Source organism: Tenrec ecaudatus, chromosome 10, assembly GCF_050624435.1.
Source record: "Tenrec ecaudatus isolate mTenEca1 chromosome 10, mTenEca1.hap1, whole genome shotgun sequence".
NCBI lineage: Eukaryota > Metazoa > Chordata > Mammalia > Afrosoricida > Tenrecidae > Tenrec > Tenrec ecaudatus.
This window is the reverse complement of record NC_134539.1, coordinates 48,060,619-48,078,791: the sequence shown is the minus strand read 5'-3', so window position 1 is coordinate 48,078,791 and position 18,173 is coordinate 48,060,619. Positions and strand designations below refer to the sequence as shown.

At 43.0% G+C, this 18,173-nt stretch overlaps 1 protein-coding gene across 6 annotated transcripts in view; it reads left to right on the top strand.

Annotated features, from left to right (window-relative positions):
- LPAR1 (lysophosphatidic acid receptor 1) overlaps positions 1–14,880 on the top strand; it is a 138,844-nt gene extending 123,964 nt beyond the window's left edge. For all 6 annotated transcript variants that reach the window (XM_075560302.1, XM_075560304.1, XM_075560300.1 and 3 more), the window contains one exon: positions 12,320–14,880. In XM_075560302.1, the coding sequence (XP_075416417.1) occupies positions 12,320–12,621 (302 nt within the window). In that variant the 3' untranslated portion in view covers positions 12,622–14,880. The remainder of the gene's footprint in view (positions 1–12,319) is intronic.
- The last annotated feature ends 3,293 nt before the right edge of the window (positions 14,881–18,173 follow it).

Below are 18,173 nucleotides of genomic sequence, written 5' to 3'. Positions count from 1 at the left end.
CTACTCCTGTAAAGAGTTCCAGTCTTGGAACCCGGCAGCGGCAGTTCTACCCGCCCTATTAGGGCTGTTATGAGTCAGCATTGACTTGATGGCAGTGAGTTTGGTTTGGGGTCTTAAAAGAAAACTGCATGTGGCCAGTGGCTATGTGCCAATAGAAATGCTATCATATGTTCTCAGGTAACAATGTGCTTGCAGCAAACAATAATATTCTAGCCATTTTTCTAGGGGTTATAATAAATAGTCACTGGCACTTACTTGAATGAATATAATTAGCACCCAAGGTTTGTTTCCATCCCATGCCTGTAAAGATGAATAAGCAGAACTAAATACTAGTCCTTCAAAACAATTCGATTTTCTTTCATTTTCATATTAAATCTATTCAATGGAGGGGCAGTCTTCTTTCCTCTGCCTCAAGGATAAGAAATGGGTAGATTCCATTAGTCATTAGTATTCAAATCCCTGCTCTTACTAAGCCAGAAAAAAGCCTTCCTCCGGTAACTCAAAGCCTCCCGCCCAACATATTCAGCAGTACTTTATTCCTCCCCCGCCCCCTCCACTCCTCAGGTAAGGCTGCTTTCCTGCACCGCCTCCTTCCTGGAGGAGCCTTCTGATCTTTGCCTCCTTCAGGCATTTCTCCTTGGCCCTCAGCTTATCGGTGGCTGTGAAGAGGATAGGGAAGTTCTTGCTGCACTGACAACATCATATCACGCGGTGTTTCGAGCAGATGTTTCCAGCTGGCTCTACCTTGTGGGTGCTCACAGCCGTCTCCGGATAGTTTCCCTTCTCCACTGGCTGCCTGGGCCACCTCCGTGCAGCAGTTTTGAGCAGGCCTCTCCGCAGGCTCTCACACAGTTCGAATACCCTTCCAAGCAGTCATCCACAGCAGCATTTAAAATGGCTCCCCCCCCACCCCGGCTTTTTCTCTCTTGCAGTGTCCACCTGCGGTCAGTCAGCACCATTCCTACACCTTGGCCTTGAGTTCCGAGTTGTAGACCGGTTCTCATACCTGGAGCGTTCTCTTGTAGTGGAGCCCTCAGCACAGCTGGCCGTCTGTCTGCCGCCCTAGGTTTCCCAGTGCCGGGCGCACTGTCTGATCGGCTGTGAGGACACTAGAAGGACCTCTTCCCTCTCTCTTCCTGTCAAGGGAGGGGAGCTGGAGCGAGCCAGCAGTTTGCTTCAAACAACCATCTTTCCAACATTTAAGTTCCTGCTGGACCACTGTGTATCCTGATATGGGAAAGGGGCTTCCCGAGTGCATAATTAGATGCCATATATACTTGAATATAAGCTGACCCAAATTCAGCTGAGGCACCTGATTTTTCCACAAAAACGGCATTAAAAATGTGCTGAAAAATCTGGCTTGTACACGAGCATATCTGGAACTCCCTTAAAAGTGACTAATCTCTCACACAGTGCACATTGGTTTCTGATGCCCGTGCATCTAAGCATTTCAACTTAACTCAGTTGGAGGTTGGCATCTGTGTTAGCTGAAGAATAGTATTCCTATTTTCAAACAACGAATTGCAAGAGCTCTTGAAGGATTGTCTCATTATACTCACCTGTTCCTTCCTGGCCTTAGAAAGATTCTGAGTTAGATAGCATGCTTCCTCTTTTACAGTAAGGAAAAGGACATGTGAGGAAAGCCCTTTAGCTTGGTCACCATCACCCTCCGCCCCCCCACCCCCAACTAGTAAAGTGACAGAGCCAGGATTAAACCTTAGCTGCTCTGTGATACCCGTCTCTCGTTAACGACGGTGATAACGGTTTCCCCTATAATTTCGTGGTGGCCGACGAACCATGACCATTCAATTCTGCTCCCAGGCCCCCAGGGAAGGAAAGTCGGCACCTCCAAAGGCAGTCTCCTCTAGCTGCCAGTGTTCATCCTCCACCTCTAAAACCCATGATGCCCGGTGTGGAATTTGAACTACCTTTCAGGTCCACTCAGTGCGGCTAGCCTGGACTATACAGCTTCTATAGGGAAGGATATCTCTACCTGCCATCCTCAGAAAGGCCTTTTTATGCATATACAAAGTAAAACCCCAAACCAACCCAGCACCACTGAGTCCATGCGGACCCCTGGTAACCTGGCAGCGGGGAGTCAAAGAGCTTCGCATGGTATCAAGGCTGGAGTCTCTGGAGAAGCACATGACCACAGCTTGCTTCTGCACAGCGCTGGTGGATTCGAACTGCTGTCCTTTTAGTTCATAGTTGAGGGCGTCACCACCATACCACACCGACAGGACTTCTCTCCAGAAAGATTGCTATCTAGTCAATCCAATATTCTACTCTGTCAACAGGGGGTCACTCCGAGTTAAAATCAGCTAGATGACCCAGCAACAACAAACCCCACCCACGGCCTCCTGCCCTGGCCATGACCTACAAGAAATGGGAAGTCTCTGTCCAAATCCTTGAAAGAAATGTTCTCTTAATGGTTTTTTTTCCCCCTCAAGTATATATCTGGCTCAGATAGAGGTCTGAATCTAAGAGCTGAAAAGGAACCACTCATTTTCAACTTTAAGCAGAAAGAGGGCTGGACCTAGAGTTTGAGTGCCCATCAAGAAATGCTGGCGGGTTGCTTGGCATGCTGTCCGGCCTCAGGAGGACAGCCGAGAGAGGAGAGTGAAGGGGCGGCTAGTGTCACAGGCCTAGCAGGGATGCAACACTTCCATTTTCTATCTCCAGGTAGGGACAGCCAATCCTTTATCCTAAATACCCAGATATCTTTTAAGAGTATGCCTTGGCTATGCCCCGAAGCAGGGGGTGGGCAGGCAACCTAGTAGGCAGCCCTGTGCTTTGGATTCTCTGTGTACTGTCAGTCCTCGCTGCGGGGTGAACATGGAAGCAGAGGTGACTAACGTTCCAAGCTGTCCAGCTAGTCGGGGAAGAAAATAGTACTTGAACTCAGGTCTACCTCTCTCAGTATTCTTACATAGAATAGAAATATATGCTCTCAGCTAACCTGCCCCCTTTCCCAAGTATTTCAGCTTGCTAGTGAAAACGCCTGTCCAAATGGGGGCTGCAAATAAAATGTCGACAAGGCTTTGTAACAGTTTTAAGTGCCGACTCAGCTTCACACGAGACAAACCGGAACTGGTATGCAGTGCTTTCTGAGTGCGCCTTTTACTGGCAAGATGGCATCGCGCTCCAGTCAGTAGATGCATATTGAACTAAAAGGCCTTGGCTCTCTGTCAAAGGTCTGCGAAATAAATATTAATTTATACTTTAAGGCCGACACTGAGGGTATGATTTCTATTGTAAACATTTAAAAATTAACTGACTGTAGCTCACTTGGGGTTTATTAGAGGGAATCTGTCTGTAAGTACATTTGTTGTTGCTGATAATTATTATTAAAGCATAATTTAGGCATATTTTACAGACGAGGGGGGCTTTCAGTGTTCATGGAAAAGTGGAATTAAAGATGGAAAGTTTTTAAGGCCCAAGAGGTATTGCAGATCTTGCTCTTTTTAACTGAACAATGGGTCTGAGTGATCATTCTGTACCAGGAAAGACAGATAGGATATTTGAATACAATTCTTAGAGATGACTAGGGTTCCACTTTATGGATGTAGTTTAACATATCTCTTATGATTATCTAGATTATTTTATTTTTTTCATAATATATGTGTCATGAATTCCTTACAGCGCGCATGTATAATTTCTTGTGTGTGGATCTATAGGATAAGTACTATATGTGACATTGTTGCAGCCTATTTTGAAGCCTTTAGAAATGATTGGTTTTAGATTAGGATTTCTGGAATGGAATTTGGATTATGATGCTTAGACTTGGCTTTGTCAGGTTTTCTGACAACATTTTTTTTTTTACTCAACTTGGAAAAGAATTGATATCCATGTAGGAAAAAAATACATTTATGATAGTAAACCTGGAACCCTTTCGCTGTAGCACCCATTTCCCAACTGGATAGTCATTGTTATCGCACCATTTTTATAATGGGAGGAGTCTTAGGCACATAGCCATGACATTATATTAGAACAGACTGTCCTTCCCGCCGCCCCCGCCAAGAATCTGTGCTTTGTACATATCAGTCCAGGACATTTGGCGATCATAGGAGACATAACCGGCCTCCGGAAGAATGGCCACAATGACAACTCCTGCTTTCGCTTTTCTGCTTTCTGCTGTTAAAGACACACACGCCTATACAGGTGCATAAAATGTGCACCGAAAGGTGATTTTAGTTTGTAAACCCCCCCCCCCCGCCCCTGCCACACACACACACACACCCTGACTTTGCTTTTGGATTAAGTTGTAAATATTTTCCCCAATTTGTTGGTAAGGAAATGAGTGATAAATGACATTTCCATTATGTTTTTGTCCTGCATTTCCTGAGCAACACAGAGTTGGTGCCCTGCAGAGGACAGGCTGCTGCCACCCCTCAGCTGGGCTCTAGGAGCACTCTTGAGCGAAATGTTGGCATTCATTTAGACGTCTCTCGTTAGGGGAGAAACAATTCATTGCTGAAAATTAAGTATGTTGCGAAACTAATTATAAACTTCCTGTTTGTGTTGAACTTTTGTTAGAGTAAGGTTCTTCGGGGGAATTTCATTTATCTTTTAAAGGGGTAAATATTATTCCGATTGCCTTGGTAACGGCAAGTCGCGCAACCAGTTTTGTATCACACTGTGAGATGGATGGTGCTGGTCAGGAGTTGACAGCATTGATTTTCTGCACAGGGGAAGATTTATTACTTTTAAGATAAGGAAGAAATAATATGGTTTTTAAAAATCTGCAATTTATTACTAAGTCTAGGAAACAACAGATTTGACCATTCTGAGAATGATGAATTGGTTTCTACATGAAGAATAATAACTGGTACCGTCTTTGGTTGTGTCTCATACTCTACTGCAAGTGAAAAGTTATACGTTTCAGGATCTTTCCGAGAGTAAAATACCGTTAACTGTATCCCTACAGATGTTTTATATCTGTGTTTTATCAGTTAAATGCATATGCCTATCTCTCATTTGAAGATAGGCAAGGTTTATGGTCTAGTAGACTTTTGGAGTAGCGTTGATCCTTGGTTATTGCTGAGTAATCATTTACACTCTGCTGAGCCCGAGTTAACCCCAACCCCAGACAGAGTTGGCCATCACGCAGAAGACCTGTTTAGGGAGTAAACGACTTAGCATTGTTCGAACGGCATTGGCTTTGCTGCAAGCCAAGAGAAGCATTTCCTTGTGGTGTGCTTAGCATGTACAGAGACCTCAGAAGTCGGATATTGCCATGGAAGAACATTAGCTATGCTGGGAAGTATGGTGTATGTGTTTATAAGAACACAGGACTCCGTGCATCTTGAATTTCATTTGCTAACGTCAGTCTCTTGCTCGTGCAGAATTTGGAGCTAACTAGAAGGCTCCATGGGTTACTCGGTGTATAATTTAAGCATTATAGAGATTACATTTTTCTGCATCCCCAGATCAGCACGCTCCGAGAGATACACATCTCCTGGGAGGTTACCTAATACTGCATTTTGCCTGTGCGTTAGATGAGATTCACTCGATGTTTGGGATACAAGAAATAGCTGATGTTGGAAGCAGTTTGTTAGACTGTTTTCCCAAATTAATGGAGGCCTCGATTTGGGGAAATCTGTGTAACGATCCGATGTTCCCTGAGCAATAGTGACCTCCTTGTTTTTATGTGCAGCCCAGCATCTTATAGGGAAACATAGAGCATAGGAAACACAGCATAGCATCAAATAAATTTTAATTAATATCCTCAGAGGTTCAAGAGGATATTGTATCCACTACAGTAGGACACACATTGTTCTATAGAAACATTAACCAGAGGATAAGAAAGTGCTCCTGAAAATAAAACATGGATTGCCTGCCTTACTTTCCCACTAACAAGAAGACTAGCAAGCTACCATGACAAGTGATACTGCAAAACGAACACCATTAATGTTATGGAAGTTACGGAGTTCCCAGCATAGGCTTACTTGTGTCTACATACTAGTCTTCAGTGAATCAGTTTCCCCCCACCTTTTTTTAAACCCACCATATGTGAACTCCATGTGAATGTATTCACAACAGATTAATAAATAAACACAAGTAAACCCATGCTTAACTTGCTGTTATCCAACGACCCACCCTAGATTAGTGAGCTAGGTTGGGTTGTCCAGAGATACAAAAGCTGTAACACTCATCTATGTATAAGAAAGAGCTTTACATCAAGATGGATGCTTAGCCCAGCCCAACTCAAGTTCATGAGTCATCAGACTCAGGTAGCTGCAGGCCCATGATACAGAAGGTGAAGCAGGAAACGGAGCTCACAGGGCGGTAGGTGCAGAATCCTGTGGATTCAAGGTCAGTGGGATGTTGGCAGGGCTCCAACAGTTCCCAGGGTTGGCAGCCCACACGTTCTGGGGTCAACTGTCAACCACAAATATCAGTGACTCAACACAGAGAAGTTTTTCTCTCATTCACACAACATTTGTTGCAGGTCCAGAAGCCCTGCAGTCATTCCTTCTCGCCCTCAGGGTGTAGGCGAAGGCCAGCCGCAGCAACAGAGATGGAGGAACATGGACTGGCTGCTGGGAGACGAACAGACCTTCCCTGGAAAGAACACATCACTTAATGGCATTAGAAACTTTTATTATTATTGTTTCATTACCATCACAAGTCTCGGAGCTAGGGAGGACTGTTCTGAGACCCCATGAGAAAAATGAGCTTAGGAGAGGTTAACTTGGGCACAGCCCAGTGGAGAATTGGTTTATCTTGATTTGTTTTTAATCTGTGGGGTGTCTGATTTTGTGAAAAGCACACATTTTCCAGCCAGACTGGGAAAAACTCTGATTTTTTCATCAAAAATCTTGAGCTCTCTCCCTAGAGGTCCTCTCTGTCGAGAACATTTTTTTTTTCTCCTGGTAACTTTGGTTCTTAAGTTCCATATGTAGGCAAAGTTAGGAAAAAATCGCTCCAGAAAAAAAGACTGTAATTGTGAGCCCAGATGGTAAGCATTATTCAGCTGATGAAGTTGTGTAGATTTGAGAGAAGGTGTGGTAATCGGATCTTGTTCTGCAGCTGTGACCTGTTGTTCCCAAACTGCCTCCTTCCTCTCTGAGTCTACATTCCAGCACTCTCCCTCTTTGTGGGCAAGGCAGCCCCCACAGATTGATTTGACAGATGTATAAGGGAGTGAAGTTTGCTCTAGGAAGAGCCGCTTCTTCTATGCGTGCCTTGTATCTATGTTGTTTTAGGTACCATTGAGTTCTTAGTTCCTTGAGTCGGTTCAGACTCACGGTGACCTTATGTACAACAGATTGGAACGGTCCCCAGTCCTGCTCCATCCTCACAGTTGTGCTTATATTTGAGCCCTTGTTGCGGCCCGTCTTGTTGTGGGCTTTCCTGTTTTTGCTGCCCCTCTGCTTTACCAAGCGTGATGCACTATGGGCTGCGAAAAGAACCAGCAACTCTATCTTGGAAGAAGTACAGCCCGAATACTCCGTAAAGGAAGGGATGACGAGACTTCATTTCACAGACTTTGGACAGGTTGTCAGGAGAGACCAGTCCCTAGAGAAGGACATCATGCTTGGTAATGCAAGGAGCTGACTCAGCTTTATCCTCAACATGCTATATGAACTAGACAGGAAACTATTCTCCGCTTTAATGCACCGATGCTAAGACAGGAGTTCCTTACATTCTTATTAACCCTCTTACATGTATGCACTTGGCTTTGTACTGATTAGGTGTTGATAGGGTCTCTGATACACAGCTTAGATTCTACCAATCTGATTGAGTTAGGATTGCCTATGATTGCTTATGGGGCTTGAATATGGCATGTTTTATGTTTTTAGAAGGGGGAAAATTCATGATTTGAGCAAGGAGTTTCAGAATGTACATTCCAGGTTGATTAAAAGCCTAATTACACCTGATTGATGTGGTACTGTTGCGCTCTCCCGAGCCGGACCTAAGCCGCGCCAGACGAGGGACGGACATTCACAGCGAATGGGACCGCTCCTCTCACTCTGTCTGCGGGCCCCTAGTCTCTTCCTGCAGTCCGCTTGTGCCCGGGGGGGAGGAGGGGGGGAGGCTAGGAGTGCGGAGTCGGCTTTGCCCTCAGCACGCTCTGCCTCCCGGCGTGAGCAGCATGTGGCTCCGTATTTGTTTTATGGCTTCTGAGAGATTGGCTTATGAGTGTGTGGCTCTTTCCTCTGAGAGTCTAGGGGAGGCCATCCTGTGTGAGGTTTCTCTGTGTCAGTCTCCCTCTCATCCATCCATCCATCCATCCATCCATCCATCCATCCATCCATCCATCCATCCATCCATCCATCACCTCTGTTTACAAAGGAAGAGGGCCTGGCTGAGGTGCGGAATCAGGCTCACCTATCTATCCATCCATCCATCAGCTCTCTTCACAGAGGAAGAGGGCCTGGCTGAGGTGCAGAATTCGACTGGCCCTTGCACATGGCTCTCTCTTTTAAAATTTATATCTATCTATCTATCTGTCATCTATCATCTATCTTCGCGCGCTCGCTGCTGTCTGCCTCCCGGCGTGGGTCTTTCTGACCCAAGGGCTGTTATCATGTTCATACTCATGATCACGCGTGCTCCAATCCTTTTATCCTTTGTAGTTTGAGTTATTTATTTTTGGATGGTGTGATGCGCGTCTGCAGTGAATAAACCGAGCATTCGAAAACATAAAAAAAAAAAAAAAAAAGAAGCCTAATTCCTTGGAATTTTGCAGGTCCCATTTTCTATTTCTTTAGTGCATTTTCATCTTTGGCTGATTTAATCTTTGACATCTCTGTAGAAGGGAAAGAAGAAGTGGAAAAGATTCCATAGAAGGGGAATTGAAAAAGTTTGTTGACAGTTATATTAAAAGAAAATGGAATTTTCCTTCAACCCTTTTGAAGGCCCTCCTCATATGACTGGTTTTAGATGTTGATTTTCTGAGTCCTGTACCATGATTTTCTGAAGTGACTTGAATGGAGGCCTGAGACTAAGCACAGAGTGTTGTGAGGGTGTGGTGGCTCCAATCACAGTACTGAAAACTAGTTTCTTATAGTAAGGGAAGGAGAAGATGCCCAAGTTCGTGAGTGTATGAGTTCACATGTATTCACTTGTATGCCAGGCCCTGGGAGTTTCCCACTTCAGTCTCTAACCCCGCAAGGGTCCTGGGCTTGCTAGACCAGTTCCTAAGACCTGGATTCTGTTTGGAAAGACTTTGCCCATTTTTGAATTTTAAATTAGAAGTAAGTCTATACAGCAAATAAGGAGCAGTGTGGTATAGTAGTGGCACAGTTTGTGTTGGGCTGCTAAGCTTTGGGGCAACAGTTTGAACCCACCAGTGGCTCTGAGGCAGAATGATGATGCTTTCTAGTCTTGAAAAGAGTCAGCGTCTCAGAAACCCGCAGGGACAGTTCTCCTCTGTTCTCTAGGGTCGGCGCAGTGAGTTTGAGTTAGAGTCGGAGTGGTACAGTGCTGAATGCACTACTCTACTAACAGAAAGGTCAGAGGTTCGAACCCACTAGCCACTTCAGAGAACAAAGAGGAGGCTGTCTGCTCCCATAAGAGTTACAGCTTTGGCAACCTTGTGGAACAATCATGATCTTGTCATATAGAGATGCTAGGAGTCAAAATTAACTCGGCAACAATGATCTTTAAGTATCAGATAACCGCATGTACTTTACTCCTGTCATTTTTTAACAAGGACAGTGAAGTTATATGTGAAAGTAAAATGTTGGCTTCCTGTCTCCTAGAAGGAGAAAAGCACCGTTTTATTTAAAATTGGTCTTCTGGGCTGCACATTGCTGCTATCTTCTCAAGCTCTGAATTGGAACTCAATCGGAGCTTTGATAAAAGAAAGAGAAAAAGAAACTTGAAAGAATGCTCTCCCATTCATGAAGGGGCTGTGTGTTTTTCGTTTCCAAGTAAATGGAATAATGGGACCATGTATTTTCCATCCAGCCATTTTCCACCCTGAGAGAATAATTCCCTTCCTGGCGTCTCAGTGAGTAATGCATTATTTCTGAAACCCAAGAGGCATTCCTTTGATTTTCCTTTATGTTTAGCTTGCTGAGTGATTTTCAAGCAAGGAAATTCAAGGACTTGGACTGAATACTTTATTAACATTTTCACTTGAAGTTCAAGTCATTTCTTGGCTATTAGCTCCTGATATTTGAAACATTTTTTTCCTCTCTAAGAGAAATGTAAGGTATTGTATTTATCAGGGAATGAAGCACCGTAGACTTTCTTCAAAGCGAACAACAGTTTAAAACCAGTACACGTTCATGTTGTAGAAGAAAGAGCTTCCTGGGGGTACTTTTCGCCATTCTTTCTTTTCATTGCCCTGCTGAAAAAGTTCGAAAACTAAAATGCAAGTTCACATTCAAAACTGGGCTGTCTGGAGGCAAAGTTTCATTTGCTTACATTTTGTGAAACTCTTTCCTTGGGGTTGGTCCAAAGCCAAGTGACCAGGTCAAGCCTATGTCCACCTATGGTAGCCCCCATTTAAACCCAAAGATGCCAGTGGCATGCTGGGATCACCTCTTTCCCTCTTGGTGATTGTGAAGCCTGATAACACATGTGGCACCTATTAGGTATTATGGAATAGGAAATGATGGATCCTTCTGGGTCCTATTGGCGCATGCCCTTTCCATTAAAAAAGCCTAGAAAATTCTGGGGTCACACAGAAATGAGTTGTGATGTGATTTCACAAGTAGCCCAATGAGAAAGTGATTTTAAAGACTAAATAAAATGGAATTGAGAATCTAATGTGTAATCCCATCTTTTACATCTAGAGTAAAATCTCCCTGATTTAGAATAGTTGGGAGAAGAAAGCAAACCAAGCAGAACACGATTAGAAAAAACAGCTAAAGCATAAATAACATTTGGTTTAAGATATTGTGTTAGTCTGGGTTGAGAGAAACAAGCTCAAAGACAAGAGCAATTGAAGATTGAGAAAACACCCCAGCCCAGTCCAGATCAAGTCCACAAGTCTGATATGAGCCCATATGTCCGATACCAATCTATAAAGTCCTCTTTACACTCACGAAACACATACAATGACTCCGAATGCAGGAATATATCACAGGCCAGTCGGTGGGAAGTCTTGTGGATCCAGTGGTGTTGTGAGCATCTCAGTGCTGGAAGGGATCTCCATGTGACTTCTTGGGCTCCAGAGTTCTGGCTCCATCAACCTCTCGCCATGTGCCTTCTCCACAGGAATGTCTCGCAGGGAGTGAGTAGAGAGAGTCACCTGCCGCCAAGGAGGAAAATACAGGAGTTCCCAGAATCCTCAGGAGAAGGCCAGCCCATGCAGAGGCCTCATTGGCTATATCCTGAGTGACAGGCTAGACGCCACGCCTTCACTCTTAATCCTCAAACTGACACCCGATTATGTAACTACCGTAACAGATATGTAACTTTATTAGTTTCAAAAAGTAGAACTATAAGGTTGTATTATCCGGACCGTGAACAGAGGAGCCGGCTTCAGCCTCTAAGACCGGAAACTCAAGGACTGGTCTCCTTCCTGCCATTTTCCAGTTCTGTGTGTCCAAGCAGGTTACTTGACCTTTCTCTAGGTCTCATGGCCTTCATCTTTATGATGGGAATACTGGTTTCTACCTCACACAGCTAGGGCGGAGATTAGGTGAGATAGTTGTGAAGTGCAGAGAAAATCATTGCTGTTATTAATTGTTGAATAAGCAAACATATGTGTCATCATTTGAAATTGCTATTTCTTAGTAGCCCTGTGCTACTGAGCAGATAATAACAATGTTGGTAATATAGACTGAGTGGTTATTAGCACTTAATCCTATAACAAAATTGACGAGGTAAATATTGCCATCTATATATTTCAGATTAAAGAAACTGAGGTTGGAGAAACATTTACCTAACTTCAGCAAAGTTGCTAAATGGCATAGCAAGGATTTCCGTGCAGGCCACCAGAAGTCAGGTTTTCGTAAAGTTAAAGAGCGTCTGCCGTTCATGCTTATAGTTTCCCTGGTAACTGTCATATGGCTGTACAAACCATGTCTGTCGGTGGAAAGGTGTCTCCTGAGTGCAGGCTTTCATGTCTCCATTGCTTTTCAAATGCTTGGTGTTTTGCCCAAAATAATCAACATCAATACCTCATCAATATTTTGCAGGACCTGAATGAATGACATTTTACCGACCCCTTTTTCTGATTATTTCAGGAAATGAACATTTGATTCGAAATGATTAGTAGCTTTGACTTGCAGCATCTTAGTATTTGGATCAGTACCTGAAAGTCTATGGTCACGTGCTTCATAGTAAAGTTTTCCTTTTTTCTTTTTTTCTCTCTCTCTCTCCTTGAATCCCGCTGACGCCCTGGGCATCACCGTAGGTGCCTTTATCGTCTGCTGGACCCCTGGACTGGTCTTATTGCTGCTGGACGTGTGCTGTCCACAGTGCAATGTTCTGGCCTATGAGAAATTTTTTCTTCTCCTTGCGGAATTCAACTCGGCCATGAACCCCATCATCTACTCCTACCGAGACAAGGAGATGAGCGCCACCTTCCGACAGATCCTCTGCTGCCAGCGCACTGAGAGCACCAGCGGCCCCACGGAAGGCTCCGACCGCTCAGCTTCCTCCCTCAACCACACGATCTTGGCTGGAGTTCACAGCAATGACCACTCTGTGGTTTAGAAAAGGAACTCGGGCCGCAAAGCGAGCCGTCCCTCACGGAGGAATGGGCAGCCTTGCCTCCCCTGCCGAATTGTGATGGCAAGGGGGGGTGGGGGGAGATTGAGAGAGGAAGAATATGAACTCGTGTACTTAAACACTAACCAACGACAGTATTTGTTCCCAGACCCCACAAGACTTTACATAACTTAGTTTCTGTGACGACCCTCATCCTAATCCCCATTCCTTTGGGACGTCGGAAATGGAATCCCTGTCACGGGGTTCATGCACAGACTCTGGAGTGCCCACGTAGATTACGTAACTAGACTTTAAGATGGTGTGTGCTTTGGTGCCAGTCAGGAAAGAGTCTGACTTTGTGAATCTGCAACTTCATTTACATTCAAGCCCCCAGCTTTTATTACCAACGGATACATTTCATTTAATGAACATGTTTATACCTATCAGCATGCTTGTGATGAACAAGACTATATGTAGCCTTTTTCTTTTATCTGCCATAACTCTATTTTTCCTTATGTAGAAAAATTGTAAATTAGAATAAATCTTAAAGCGTTGCATAGAGTATATGTATGCTGTATGCCTTAAAGAGATAAAAGTGTATGAGTTGTAAAATCTTGTAGAAAACAGAAGAACCCAGATGTCAATACCAATTCTCGTCAAGGTCATGAAACACAGAGTGCTCTAGTCACATTACTACTTTGTTATTAAATATTGTATCAGTCTATACCAATGATTACCAAAAGAATATGTACTCTAAAAACAGTCATTTCAAGATGAAGACCAAGCAGTATTGTTCCCATGTGCATTTATGATACCGTGAGCAATATTGACAGGTGAATGTTTAGTACCCTGTGTTTTTTTAGATTACAGAATCAAACATATTCCTTGTAGAAAATTTACATCTATTTAGAGATATAAGAGAAAAATTAATAATAATCTCATAACCCAGAAAAAGCTCCCATTAATAACTGTTCCTCTATGTAAGGAACCCTGATGGAATTGTTGAGTAAGTGTTGGACGACTAACTGCAAGGCCAGTGGTTCAAACCCACCAGGTACTCTGTGGGAGAAAGAGGAGGTGATCTGCTCCTGTACAGATTTACAGCCTCAGAAACCCTGGGTTCGGCCACTATGAATTGGAATCAACTGGGTAGCAGTGGGTATGACACTGGGATTTTGAAGCTGGTATGTATGATTGTATCCATGCGTACATCATTGGGATCGTACGCTAAACCAATTTGTAACCAGTGTTTTCCAGCCCAGCACTGCCGTATTTCCCTCTGGCATTAAAACTTTTACAGAATGCCATTTTAATCACTCTATACTATTCCATTTAATCGTTGCCAGTCAGTTTATTTAACCATTCCAATATTATTGACTATTTAGGTTGCTTCTAATATTCACTATTATAAATGGTGTTTCAAACATTTTGTATGTATAAAATTGTGTCCATATGATTGATTGCTTACTTAGGACATATTACCATGAAGGATTTTTTTCTTTTTTCAATGTGAAGTGTCGCTTTCTGGTTTTTCCTTTTATGAAAAGGGGTTTGCAGCTTTTGCACTGCATGCATGGCGATTGTGAAGAAAAGCCAGTAATAGTCCCTTTTTACACCAGAAAGGCAGTGGCTACTTTGAGAGTAGCTGCTTTATACCAGAAGAGGGACTGGGTCAGTCAACTAGTACAAGTAACCAGGGCGCCCTGATAATCTGTCCAGGACCTCCGAGTGTTGCTTGAAAGACTGATGATCCCGTTCTTGGTAGCCGCAACTGTAATGTAGAATGGAAGGAAATGCAGAGGATCCAGCTGCGCCAAGGGAATAAAGGACGATTCTATTCGATAGCTTGGGTGGCACGTACTCTCCCGGGAATCTCCAGATTGCCGGGCACCTGTGTTGTGCGTTGTCCACATCGACTAGTGAGCGAATGCAGTTTGCAGGGCAAGGGACCCCTGACGAAGCAAGTCTGGGAAGGCAGAGTACGTTTCAGAGAAGGATAGCTGGAAGAAGAATGGCGGCTCAGGAGGGAGAAAGCTGGCGCGCAGTCAGCCTTCGTGCAAGGAGCAGACTGGTACAGTGCCCACAGTGAAAAACGTGTCAGGGAGCCCCCACCAGGTCACACAAAGGTATTTGCACGTACTTCATAGAGCACCTTCTGTACTGGAAGGGAACGAATGAACTTGGATTTTTACTCATGCGCATATATGGACTTTGAAATGAACAATATATATACTAATTGGACCTTAATAAATCATTGTCAATCGGTGTTTGGTAATGTGTGGTCTGTGGGGTTTCTCCGGAAGCATCTTCAAGCTTACCTGGCGCGGTGCCTTCCCTTTCCTGGCACCTGTTACTCTCCGCCGCAAGGGCTGCTCTTTCCAACTTGTCTTTTTCTTCTCACTGTGCCCGATGGCAGCCGCATGTTTCGTGACAAGGTAGGAGAAGACAGTAGGACAATACTTGACTTCAATGAGAAAACTGTGAGAATGGGTTTCTTTTGGGAAAACTCTGATTCTACAAAAACTTAACTTGTTGAAAACTCACTATGTTTATATAGTCATGGTGGCCTTTGTACAGATTTAATAAGTAACAAGACAAAAGTGTATTTTGTATACATATATAGCTTCTGATTATCTGTCAATTTTGTCTTCAGTTTATCTCTAAAATAATTGGGAAAAAATAAAATACTGACTCAAGTGAATGTCTCAATGACTCTTCAAAAGGGAACTCTGAATCTTATTTTAGGTGGATTTAACATTGTTAAAAACCCAATGTCTTAGAACTCTTCCTCACAAATTCACTTTTTCAAACTTCTGAAATTGGAAGCCTGCACAAATTACGCCTCACAAACCCTCTCATTTTAATTTTAAAACTGTCATTCCCAAGACTCAAACCCTCAGCTAACTTTATGCTATTAGGGAGTCCTATTCTGTTCTTTCTCTCGCCCAGACACATATTGTCTTAGGCGCTACTGCCGTTCCTCGAGAGGAGCCCCTGACATCGTAGTGGATGTACAGCAAAACCACCAGCTGCTCTAAGGGAGAAAGTTGAGGCTTTCTACTCCCATAAGGAGGTGCGATCTCAGAGACCCACAGGGGCAGCTCTACCCTGTTCTAAAGTCTCACCATGGGTTGAAATCAACTTGATGGTAGCGAGTTTAAATATTGGTTTGGTTCATCCTTGACATTTATTCTAAAGGTTTCTCAGCCTCTGAAATACTGTAATTGTGTGTTACTACTTCTCATCCCTTAATGCACTCCTGCTAAATACTTTAGAAATTCTTCAACCAAATCCCTTCCCGTATCAAGGTAAGCAGACTGTTTTTGTCAGTAGATATTTTGACACACATCACTTATTTTTTTCAATCCCAAATGAACTGCTCTGATTCCGCACCCTCATACGAATTGGAATTTGTGGGTGAGGAGTTACATGCCATCTGATAAGTGAAATATGGATAACCAAAGACCTAGAAGGGTAATGTCATGGGGTCTGTTCCCTCCTTAAGTAATTACCTGTGTCTTATATGCGTGGTCTATGCATTAGAGGCTCTGGTTCACTTGAAGTCATAATATAAAGTCATAGTTAAAGATTTATTCTTAATAGTTTTATTAGGGGCTCATACAACTCATCACAATCCATACATACATCAATTGTGTCAAGCACATTCATTGCCCTCATCATTCTCAAAACATTTGCTCTCCCCACAAGCCCCCGGCATCAGTTCCTCATTTTTCCCCTCCCTCCCCATAGTTAAAGATTTTTAAAAATACTTTATTGAGACCACATGCACGCAGCACAAACACACCAATCCACCTTTCTACGCGTGGATTTCAGTGATCTTAATGACATCCTTCAAAGCGCTCACCTTCCTCACCCGCCTTTCTGAGGTGTTCCCGTTCCGGTCACATAAACTCGCTGCTTCCTGAGGCTTCCAGGCAATCTTGTAATTGCCGTCGTCAATTTGATCTCATAGATTTCAAAAGAGCATGATGCTCGAGGCAGACCTTCTTAACATGTCCGCCAAACTGATGATTGGCGTTAAGATTTCAGTAGATATTCTGGTTTAAGTTTAGGGCAGTCGTTTTGAAGGTTCATCCAGCCTGGACTCCGTGAGAATTTGGAATTCTTGTCTTCGTTTTCCCCATTTGGATCAGGATTCTTGTACAACATCTTTGGTTAAAATGGTCAGTAATGGGAGCCAGGCGTCTTCCCATTCTACTCTTATGGCAAAGGAGACTAATAATTTGTTTAATGATGCGACCCTTTCTCACACCCATTTGAAAATCTGAGGGAAGGCCAAATTAAGGCTCATAGTCAAGTCCATCTATTTTATACAACCCGCACACTGAGGATGAGTTTTTGCAATACATGAAAATTATGTGACATTCAAATAGCAGGGTCTGGGAAAGTTTTGTAGGAATATAGCCACAGTATGTGTGTCGCACGGTTGCGTTTGCAGTACACTGGCAGAGTTGGGTCATTATAACAATACATGACTCCTAAATTCTAGAATATTGTGTATCTCACCCTTTACAGAAAAATTTCATCAACCCCTGATTTAGAGGGTTCCATTTCAATCACCTTATCCTTGTTTGACTATGGATGTTGAGTGGTAGAGGAAGAAATGGGGCTACCATGTGATCTCTTAATCTCACCAGCTATAGACTACAGAGGAAATTCTCCATTACATTTTTTTTTATACTGAAAACATTGGGAAACAACTGCATATTTTCAGGAAGAAAATTAGTGAATGCACAGCGTGGTTTTCTTGAGTAAGTTGACATTATCATGCCTCTTCTCTGAAATTTCTAGAAGAAAGAAAATTCTCTTTCATAATCACAATACAACTACTACAATCAGGAAGTTAGCATTGATGTATAAACAGTTATAGTCTTGGAAACTCAAGGGACCGTCTACCCGATCCTGTAAGGGCATTATGAGTTGGTATTGACTCGATGGCAGGGAGTTTGGGGAATGAATGAGAATGTAATGGATGCCAGTGAGCTTGGTTTTTGAGATTTTATAGCATGATTTGACTTTTTATTATATATTCTATATGTTGAAAGCCATGATCCCTTATGTGTATCTATCTTGAGTCCTCAAGTGACAAATTCCTTGAGGAATGGTACAATATTTTTTTAATATTTTGAAGAACTTAATACAATAAAAATAATGGAAAATAACAGGTCATGAAAGATGCATAAATTGTCCTGTATGTTACTTATGTTGCAATTTGACCAGATTCCAAGTTGAATAATAAGTTGTTTAAGATAATTGTGAATTCTAATCCGTGTTTGTAGGCCAAATGGTAGAATATGACAAGAAATACATATTTTACTAAATGGTTATTGAGAACTATCAGACCCTAATTAGGCATAGTAGCTATTCTTATCACTATAATGTATTCAATCACAAATAATTTTTGAAAGCCCCCAAGATAGCTGGCCTACAGGCTGCTACTGTGAGTTAGGTCAAGTAGACAGAGCTGTGCTCTCATGGAGCTCAGTCTTGTAGGGCCAAAGGAGACATAGACATGTAAATAAGCAAATTAAAAATAA